Genomic DNA, 11,036 nt, shown 5'->3' on the forward strand with positions numbered 1-11,036 from the left:
ACAGGCCTCCCAGCCCCCACCAGGTCTTCACTCTGGGCTCTCCAGCCTTCTCTCAGCTTCTGCTGCTCTCGACTTCTGTTTCTCTGCTTCTTTCTCGGCATCTCCTGGCGTTCCCGTGACACCGCTCTTAAAAAGCACAGTCTCAGCCCAGGTGAATCCCATCTACCTATGCCCACACCCTATTCCAGGTGCCCGCCATCAGACATGCATTCAGGACCGCAAGGATCCATCATCTATCCTGATGGCGGGAGGGCAGAAAAGCCTGACATTTTTCCCTATCCTACACCGGGGATCAAACTCGTGCTGCAGAGGCTGTGGATATCTTCACAGTGCTGTGCTTAACCCCTTGCGCCACCACAAGACCCCCTGAATGGCTCATTTTAATTCCTACATAAAATGCTCTGCTTTGTAAAAGTAAGCACGTGGGTTGTATTTAATTTACAAGAATCCATGAAGGCTAGTCATCCAGCAAAGTGGGGTGGCATCCTGGGGAGGAGTGAGAATAAGGGGTGTCTTGGTAGAAAGTGCAAAGAAACAGAGGTAAGACAGAGCTTGCATACTCTGGGAACTCCAAACAGGTCACGTAGGGGTGAAGACTGTTCTGGAAAATGACAAAGGATGGACAGGAGGGTGATTTTATGTACAGGCTGTTGTAACAATAAGTAACCTGGGCGTGGGGCTTAAACAGAAAAGTGCTGTCAGTCTCGCAGTCCTGGAGTCCGAGTCAAGGTGTTGGCAGGAAGGGTTTCTCCTGATACCTTGTTCCGTGGCGTGCAGGTGGCCACCTTCTTCCTGTGTCCTCAACTGGTTTTCTCTGTGCACATGTCTCTTCTTATAAGGACGCCTTTCCTACCTAGACCATGAAGGTTGTCGTAAAATTGCCATAATTCAGGCGTCCGTATTAAAGACCAGGAGACAAAGGATCATGACCCGCTGTGTCCCCAGCGCTTTATGCTGGGTTTGGCATGTATTGGTGATTGGTATCAAAAAAGCGAAAAAAAAAAATTACATTAGAAAAAAATTTTCTCTAAAACCCAAGCACTGGGAAAAGTGTAAATAGAAAATAGCAGCATTTACTATTTAGTTTTTTAAAATATATATTCTTGCATTCAAGAGCTGGGGTTTAGGCCAGAAGTGTGGTGGGGGGCAGGGGTAAGAGCATTCACCAGAGGTAGAGTGGGGAGCAGCAGGCAGATTGAAATACACTGCCCACGCAAAGAGAGGGCCTGTCTCACCTGCTGCTCCCCTCAGCATGTATTTCAGTCAACCACCTGTCCTGTTCCCCGCTCTGTCTCTGGTGGATCCTCTCACCCCACCCCCCACACGTCTGGTCTGTACCCCAGCGGGGGGTCACAGAGGTGCAACCCTATGGAGAGCAAAACCGGCCACAGAAGAGAATGCTGTTGGCTTTGTTGTGCCTGATGAAGAAAAGAAAGGGGTGGTCGGCGCAGAACTGCGGCTCATCCTCCATGCAGCATTCTCCCACCATCATGGCTGAGGCAGCTGCGGCCTCCGTGCCTTCCTCGTTCACCTCCACAAAACTCTTGTGCACAAACTTGGACAGACCCAGGTCTGTCTCGGTTGATATCGCCGAAAAGTCGGCCTGGCTCTGCTGAAAGGCGTCCACTACTCCCAGATGCTGAAGCACAGATTCCATGTCGTAATCCTCTTCCAGTTTAAATTTGGGAAGGAAAACTTCAACGTCGGTGCGCGTCATACGGTGTGGCGTGGTCCAGGTCATGAATTTCTCAAAAGTGAGATTTTTTTCCACCTGAAAGGTCAGAATCAGTGAGGTCACACAGGCATCCCTTCTCCTCTCATGGGTGGCTGCTGACGGTCACCCAGGACCAGGGGCACCTGACACGCCAGGAATCTCTGAGCTCCCTACTTGTGCCATTACGTACAGGGGCTTTGTGCCCAGCTGGGACAACCTCCAGCAACCCGACACACAGAGGTGTTCCAGTGTCCTGTCCTCTCCTTACCCAATCGCTTCTAAGACATTTCTCGTTGTAACACTTGCCGACGCCCAGAGACTGGATCCTTTCTCTTTACTGCGCTGTTTTGAAGATTGGACACTGCCAGTAGGAAAAATGGCTGTAAAAGGGCTCTCAGGATAGCCCAACCCAGAAGGGCTTTCTGCCCAGATGGGCCACTGTGTGCCTTGTGGAGAGCAACCTCAGATACAGCAGAGGTGGGAGCTGTCCACCAACGTAGAATCTATTCTGCCCTGGGTGACTTCTGGCTCCGCCTTCTAGTGCTGGCTCCTCCCCTTGCCTTTGTTGTGTCAGAGTTTCATTTTCTTGTTCACTGCTTCAGGTTCTAAACTGAAACAATGGTTCTTAGATATTCAATAATAATACATATATTTATAAGTACTGTATATATATTTCTTTAAATATATACATCTTAAAAATTTTTTTAAAAGTTTTATTTATTTTGCATGGAAGAACTGGGGTATAGGCCAGAGGTATAGTGGAGTGAAAGGATTCACCAGTGACAGAGTGGGGAGCAGTAGGGGTGGATCTACTGAAATACACTGCTAAGGGGAGCAGCAGATGAGATAGGAAAGGTCTGCTGAGCCATATATGGGTTAACTCCCAGGCCAGGGATTGAACTCAGGCAGTTGTGGTGATAGCGCTGAGACATAAGCCCCTGGCCACCAGGGAGACCCTAAATATATACATTTTAAAAAATTATGGAATATACACTCAATGGAATATTATACAGCTGTGATAAAAGATGAACTAGAGCTATTTGGAACAAAATGGCTGGACCTCACCATAAGGTGATTATGTTAAGTGAAGTAAGTAAAAAAGTGAAAGACAGATATTGGTTGGTTTCACTCATTGGTGGAATATAAATAACCAAAAAATATACACAGGCAAGGGTCCTCCCTGGTGGTACAGGGGTTAAGATGCAACCTATGAAGCTCTTGGCAGCCACTACAGCATGAGTTCAATCCCAGGCCTGCCAGGGAGCAACCCACATGGCGCAGCAGACCTCTCCTGTCTCCCCGCTGCTCCCCTCAGCAGTGTATTTCAGTCAGTCTGCCTGTTCTGTTCCCTGCTCTGTCTGTGATTAATCCTCTCACCCCCACACCTCTGGCCTACACCCAGTTCTTGCATTCATTAATTTTAAAAAAGCATAGTAAAGAGAAAGAATCCAGTCCTCTGGGCATCGACAATTTCTAGGATGAGAAATGCCACAGACTGTTGGATAAAGACAGGAAGGGACACTGGTCACGGGTCACTGTCTCTGCTGCTTGACTGCCCACATCTCTCATGGACAGGTACACACAGGTGGAGGGTGTGCTGTGCCCTCCAAGGGAGTACAAAAGGGGGCATCTGCGTTCATCTCACCGAGTCCAGGTCCATGCCGTCGGGCAGCACAATGAGCAAGCTCAGCTCCTGGTCAGCGTAGGGCAGCTCCAGCACCTGGGCGCGCACCTCCACGATGTAGGTGAGGTTAAAGCTGGACTCCTGAAACATCATCTGCACGGGCCTTTGCTCCTTCTGATGGGAAAAACAGATGAGCGTGGAATGCAAGCTAGCCTGCTGAAAGAGGCTCTAATTCCTAAGTGAGGTCCAGTGGGCTCCAGTGGAGAATGTACCAGGCTCTAGCCCACACCTCCCGATTGTCCCCCAGCTGCTCCCCAGCATCAGTATCAGGCATCAGCAAATAAATGCCTTTTTCCAGAAGAAAAAGCCAGAGTTTCCTCATTTAAAATGCCCTGGTTCGGGTGGGCCTCCTTGGTGGTGCAAGGGGTTGAGCACAACACTATGAAGCTATCCGCTGCCTCTGCAGCAGGAGTTCAATCCCAGGCCAGGGAGCTAACCACAAGGCACAACAGACCTCTCCTGTCTTGTCCACTGCTCCCCTCAGCAGTGTATTTCAGTCAATCTGCCTGTTCTGTTCCCTGCTCTGTCTCTGGTGAACCTCTCCCCCCTGCCCCTTCTGGCCTGCAACCCCAGCTCTTATATGCATAAATAAAACAAATCTTAAAAGAATAATAAAATAAAACACCCTGGTTGCAAGTATAGAAGAATCGCACATATCTTCATGCATTTTAACACAATTGTTCCAATTCTTACACTCTCATCCAAGGAAACTTTTTAAAAAAAATACAGAAGAGGTATAGCTCGTCAGAAATTAATTGAAGCATTAAATATTACATTTGCCTTTTAAAAGTTGATACAGCCCCTGTATTAAAACTTTAAATAGTTTCTGGGCCTCCCCGGTGGCACAGCGGTTGAGTGCTGGGTTGCGAATCTGCCCGCAGCCTCTGCAGTGCCAGTTCGATCCCTGACCACCAGCAAGGGTCCCACATGGCATGCAGACCTCTCCAGCCACGCCCGCTGCTCCCCTCAGCAGTGTATTTCATCAGTCTGCTGTTCTGTTTGCCCCTCTGGCTCTGGTGAATTCTCTCACCCTCCCGCGCTTCTGACTCTACTCAGTGCTTGTATAAATAAATAAATAAATCTTTTAAAAAAAAATCAACTTTAGTTTCTAAAATCAGTGATAGAAAAAGTTCTCCCCCACCCTCCTTTGCAACTAGAAGATTAATTTTTTTCAGTTATTTAAAGTATACCTTATCCAAAAAAGGCTGTTTCACCTGTATGTTTCCTAACTGCATTAAATGGGATTTTTTAGGGGTAGGGAGATCTAGTGGACTATTTAAATGCAAAGTTATACCTCAGCGTTGACACTAAGGAGATTGGCAGTTTTCATACAGAAAAACTATAAATCCTAAATGCACAACAGTGAGTTAATTCACAGCAGTTCAAGTCTATACTTATTTTAATTTTAAAAATACCTGATTAAAGACATACTTTTTTGTATCCTCTCCCGCTACTCCACCCAAAACACACACGTATCTCCTGTACACCTGTATTTGCTTTCTAGCTAAGCAACATGGGCTTAAAGGAAAATCCTCAGTTTTCAGAACTTGGTAGCTGCCATGAAGGTCTGGAAGATTAACAGAGGTTGTAAGAGCAGTCATAAAGTGCAAAATATTCTGGATAGCAAATTTTTATTTTTTTTTAAGATTTATTTATACATACAAGAGCTGGGTTGTAGGCCAGAGCAGCGGGGGGAGGGGAAGTGGATTCACCAGAGACAGAGCAGGGAACAGACCAGGCAGACTAACTGAAATACACAGCTGAGGGGAGCAGCAGGCAAGACAGGAGAGGTCTGCTGCGCCATGTGGGTCACCTCCCTGGCTGGGGATCAAACTTGTGCTGCAGTGGCTGCGGACAGCTTCATCATGCTGCATCTTAACCCCTTGTGCCACCAGGGAGGCCCCAAATTTTTATTTTTCCATTCAAGTTTCCAATTACTTTTAAATCTATTGTTTATGCTTTTACAAATAAAGATTTCTCCATTTAATTTCTTTTTTTCATTTAATTAATTAAATTTTCAAGAACTCCCCCTCACCTCATTTATTTTAAAAGGCATTTCCATCGTGTTCTCTTTGTCAAACTCCTGGTTCCACCTTCCTTTGAAGTAAATGGCGTTGACAAGAACCAGCTTAGTCTGGGCACTGATGGAGTTACTCTGCAACAGGTCTTGAATTTTACCTTCCAAGAAAACCATAGTACATTCCATTGATTTTTATAAAAGCATGATAAGGCTTATTGGCTGATTCAAGATTATCAGTCAAGAACCAAACACACTTTCTAAGTTTGCGGTGTTTGGATTGTTAAGTACGGAAATCAGAAACAACATATACAAGTGCTACCCATGATTACCGGTAGCTGGACTAACTGCAAAGGTGATGTTGGGGAGAGATTCCCAGTCTACTCAAGGAAAACCACTGCACCGGGTCAGAGAACAAGTCAGGCAGAAAGAGAGAGACAGAAGAGGCTTGTTATTTCACAAGGTTAAATGGGGCTGTGACCTAATGCTCCAACATAACCTCCAGGGCTGATGTTCCAGTCACAAGCGCACACGGAGGAGGCATGTTTCCAAAGGAAAAAGGTGACCATGGAGAACATGGGGCATTGAGGAACATCTGGAAGTTTCTGGAAGAGATTTTATTTGATCCTCTAAACAAAACACCAGCTGTTCCTGCAGAAGGCTAGAGGGGCAAAGATATTCCTTTCCTTTGCATGTCAGGTTGCACCTTTTCATCACTGCATTTTGATGGCTAAGTGGTGACCACTCCAAGAAGAAATGGGAAAATAACTACTAAGTCTTTAAGGAAAGGCAATCTCTTTTATTTTTTGTTTGGAAATCTAACGTTTATTGTATGTAATGTTGTTCGTCACTTATTTCCTTGAGGTAACATTGGTTTACAGTTACAGGGCCACACCTCCTGTATGTGATCACACAACTCCCACCACCAAAGCACACATAGTCCCCCACCCTAGACCACTGGGCCCCGCCAAGGCTGGGTATGGAGAGGAGGCCCATGCAGTGACATCCAGTGAGACCATGAATTTACCCAACATGACCCCAGGGAAGCAGATGTCAGTAAGTCATTAAGCTGAAAAGCTGGCCTAGGCACTTGCTTTGACATCTATAGCCATCATCCGGGTCCTGGACGGGGGAGGACAAACTTAAGTCTCTGTTGCTGGAAGCCTGAGCATCTGATCAGAATCTCTAAGAGTCTGTTAAGGTTTATTTATTTATGTTTAAAGATTTATTTATTTTGCTTAGAAGAACTGGCCAGAGTTGTGGGGTGGGGGAAGAGGATTCACCACAGACAGAGTGGTGAGCACAACAGACAGATGTACTGAAATACTCTGCTGAGGGGAGCAGTAGGCCAGATGGGAGAGGTCTGCTGCACCATGTGAGAAGCTCCCTGGCTGGGGATCAAATTTAGTCCTAGCATGAAGGCAATAAGGCTTACTCCCTAGGCCACAGAGAAGCGCTCTGATAAGGTTTAAATATGCCTTGAGGTGGGCCTCCCTGATGATGCAAGAGGTTAAGATACAACCTATGAAGTTATCCACAGCTACTGAAGCATGAGTTCGATTCCTGGCCAGGGAGCTACCCACATGGCCCAGCAGACCTCTCTTGTCTCCCCGCGGCTCCCCTCAGCAGTGTATTTCAGTCGATCTGCCTGTTCTGCTCCCTGCTCTGTCTCTGGTAAATTCTCTGAATCCCAACCCCTGCACCTCTAGCCTGTACCCCTGTTCTTGTATGCATAAATAATCTCTAAAAATAAATAAATAAATACGCCTTGAGGTCCAGCCTGACTATCTAGAGCAGCAGTGAACAGGGGAGCGGGACGGGAGGAGGAGGAGCTCAAGGGAGGTAAGAAGGCAGGGGAGGAGAAAGGAGCAGGGCAGGAGGGAAGGGAAGGGGAGCAGCAGATGTGAGGACGTGGAGGATGACGGAGGGGGACGTGGCATTCAGACCTTCAGTCTTTTCTGAGACCCAGTTGTTGATTCTCTCCCGGGACTGCTCGGCAGCTTCGACGAAGGGCAGCTGCTCCAGCTCCGCCAGGTAGAACTGGAGACAGGATTCCCGAAAGGCCTTGGGGTGGGAGGGAGTTCAGTGAGGCTGCATGTCCAGGTAAAATGCCAACAAGGTTCAAGAAATCCTGAATGTCCTGAGTGTACATCTTATCACACGCTCGCCTCTTAGCCCACGGGCTGTTGCCGTGAAGGAGTTTAGAAACAGTAAGCACTTAGCCGGGAATTCCCAGAACTGGAGACAGGAATTTTAGAGTCACATGTTAAGTCCTTCAAGGCATAGGTAAGAATTACGATTACAAATACCAGTAACGCTGATTCTAAGTGTCAGTGCCCCGGAGTTTCTCTGGGAATGTATGTTCTGCATGCCTTTATGATCCCACTGCTGTGACTTACGGAGAGGAATTCACAAGACTTTTCTCCAAAGAGCCCGTTGGCTGTTCTCAGCAAGTACTGGGTGCCGGGTCTGTTCACTTCAGTGAGAAGCGACTGGAAGCCCCGGTGAATGTCTTTCTCTGTGTTGAAACAAAGCGCCTGTTGAGAAAATAATGAAAGTGGGGAATAATGCTCTTCACGGCAGATTTTTACCTCAAATGCTCCACAGCATCGTCTTTTTCTCTTTTTCTTTTTTTAAAGATTTATTTATTTATGCATATAAGAGCTGGGGTACAGGCCAGAGGTGCTGGGGGTGTGTGGAGGGGTAGGATTCACCAGAGACAGACTGGGGGACAGAGCAGGCGAACTGACTGAAACACACTGCTGAGGGGAGCAGCAGGTGAGACAGGAGAGGTTGCTGCACCAGAGCTCTGTAGCTCCCTGGCCCGGGATCAAACTCAGCCCAAACTCATGCCATAGAGGTGACAGCGCTGAGACTTACCAGGGAGGCCCTGTTCACTGTTCTCACATGTTTACTGGAGGTTTGTTTAACTAAGCTCCCCAGTACCCATGCAGTCTGTATAAGTACATACAAGCTTTTGGGTCCACTTCTGTGTGTTCCTGCTAATCCCCTTAATTGAGTGAACAAAATATAAAATTTGATGAGGACCCATCTCCATCTCCGGTCCAGCAGACAAAAGAGCAAAACCATCTGTACAGAACTAAGTGAGAACAGGTTCCACCCTGTATTGGTGCCAAGGTTCACTGCCTGAAGCTAGAGTCAGTCTTTTTGTAACAGGGTGGTCCCCAGGAAAGGGAGAGGTTCCCTGCCCCACCCAAGGGAGGGTGGAGCTGAGCAGGGAGAGAAGAAGCTGCAGAGGAGACTGAGGAAGGAAGGAAGCAGGATGGAGCCAGGAGACCTGGAGGAGGCCCATGGAGCCTAGAGGCACGTGAAGAAACTGCGCTTGTCTTTTGGTCGTGGACGGGGTGACACAGATGTGGGTGAGACCCATGGGAGGTGACAATGGCAGCTTTTATCTTGATGTTGATTTTGCTCTTTTCCTTCCGGGCTTGTCTGGTTGTTTCTGACCCTTTTCTGTGGGTCCCCACTGGAAGATGCTTTAGACTTGTGGCAGGCTTTGGGGCCAGCACTTTGGGTGCTTCATTTAGAAACCAGATTCTTTGCCTTTCCTTTATTGTTTCCTAGTTTTATTAAAGTTCCTTCCCATTAAAGTATCATATGTTTTGTATTGATGCGGTGGATGGCAGAACCCTACATAGAATAGGCAGGTTTGCGGGGTTTGGGCTACTCCTCTTCCTGCCCTATAACATTTTCAAGCTCACTGCTTCCCGGGGCTGGAATCCTCACTTTAATTACCTAATAAACTCTGTAACTATCATCGAGATTTTATTTCCATCTAACAGGAACCAGGAAGACCTGTTGGTTTATCAATAACTTGAAATAGATATGGACCTGCTCTTCCTCACCAATGAATAATTATACTCACAAAGTCATTCATTCCCCAACATGAGACCCTAGCTGTTTTGATTTTATATAAGTTCTGTGTCATTTTCTAACAAAGCTCATGCAATAGTGATAGGGGGAAAGGATGTCCTGAGCAAACTCCATACAGGCTTTGTGGACTCAACCCCCACTCCAGACCAGAGCCATCAATACACTGGGAACTACAAATCCCATGATCACCAAAGGGAGGGTTGCAAGGACCTGAAGGTGGAGTTAAGCAGCCATGTTTCTTGTTTGGGTATATAACCAGCCTTGTGGCCAAGGTCGCCCTTTTGACCCCACAGCACTGGGCTTTTAGCCACCTTTGGCAAGTCATTGGGATTCCAGGTCAGAGGAATGGGTAGGACTCCTTTAGGAATTTATCTCCCTCTTTATCTGCCTGAGTTACTCATTTCTTCATTTCCTGTTCTCTTGTAAATAAACCCTTTATTAATCTTTTCTGTGTGCCTGCAGTTTAGGATTAATAAGTCCCTTTTAAGAGCACTGGTGAGGACCCACAGTCATGCAAACGGTTTCATAATGGGGTTGCTCTGCAACACTAAGACCAAATTTTGGTAGTTCTCAGCCAGGTTATACATTGCAGAGACTTCACCCAAAATGCTTCAGGGAAGGAGACTCCCTGTCTTGCCTTTTGCATCTTGCTCCCCAGGCAGCTCCACTTCCCTGAATGAGCAACTATGGGTGGCTGCACACACCAGGTACCCCCATTTCATTGACAGCCTTAGATCAGATGGCATAAACCTGAGAGACAGGACTTAGTAGCCAAACAGCCAGTCCCTCCTCTTGAGTGACAGGTGAGCTTACCTGGGCCATCTGGGCTGCAGTTTTTCCCTTTGCCCCCAGGAAGACCATGGCCAGGGCAGAGGAGATGCTCAAAGGAGAAAAAAACACATTCTGAGAAGGCTGGTCTTGGCACAGTAGCTTTAGAAGGCGGAGGGCAAAGGTGCCATTGGCTTCAGTAAGAGCATCCATGGTGGAGGGTCTGGAATCAACAATAAAAAGAAAGGTCATGCAAAACATCTCCAGAATGTTACTTACCATGTATGTGGCAATTCTGAAATGGTATTTTTTTACTCTTTGTTCTTTAAAAGATTTATTTATGTGTGTATATAAGAATTGGGGTACAGACCCCATGTGTGAGAGGTGAGAAGATTCAGCAGAAGACAAAGTCAGAACCAGAACAGGCAGACTGGCTAAAATACACTGCTGAGGGTAGCAACAGGCGAGGCAGGAGAGGTCTGCTGTGCCATGTGGGTAGCTCCCTGGCCAGGGATCGAACTTGTGCTGCAGTGGCTGTGAACAGCTTCATAGGTTGTGTCTTAACCCCTTGAAGCTCATAATATTTCCAGTTGGATGAAAATAAATTTCCAAATTCTCTCCATCCAAAATAAGTCCAACTAAAACAATTAGTTAAGTGTGTTCATGGCAGCAGATCAAACCTACTGGGAGAAAGCAGTGGGCCTGGGTTCAGCACACACAGCACACTACCGCCTGGGAGTACTCGGGTTCCATCCTTTCCCATAAGGAACAATCCTCCCACCTGAGCCACTGCACAGTGTCAGGGAAGAGGAGGAGAGAGAAATCAGGAGTGAAAATGTAACAGGGTGGTCCCCAGGAAAGGGGGAGGTTCCAGATTTCCTGCCCCACCCAAAAGGATGGAGTTTTACCCACGAGGGGACAGGTAACATTGGGTGCTTAATTTAGAAACTATATTCTTT

General features: G+C 47.0%; 1 protein-coding gene across 1 annotated transcript; it reads right to left on the reverse strand.

Annotated features, from left to right (window-relative positions):
• Positions 1-1,366: 1,366 nt before the first annotated feature.
• LOC311186222 (serpin B9-like) lies at positions 1,367-10,290 on the reverse strand (the record flags this gene model as incomplete). Its single annotated transcript, XM_084257106.1, has 6 exons — positions 1,367-1,771; positions 3,360-3,512; positions 5,434-5,576; positions 7,362-7,479; positions 7,815-7,952; positions 10,123-10,290. The coding sequence occupies 6 exons, from the start codon at positions 10,288-10,290 to the stop codon at positions 1,367-1,369; spliced, it is 1,125 nt and encodes a 374-aa protein (XP_084113232.1).
• Between the last annotated feature and the right edge of the window lie 746 nt (positions 10,291-11,036).

Source organism: Talpa europaea (assembly GCF_964194135.1).
Source record: "Talpa europaea genome assembly, chromosome: 2".
Taxonomy (NCBI): Eukaryota; Metazoa; Chordata; class Mammalia; order Eulipotyphla; family Talpidae; genus Talpa; species Talpa europaea.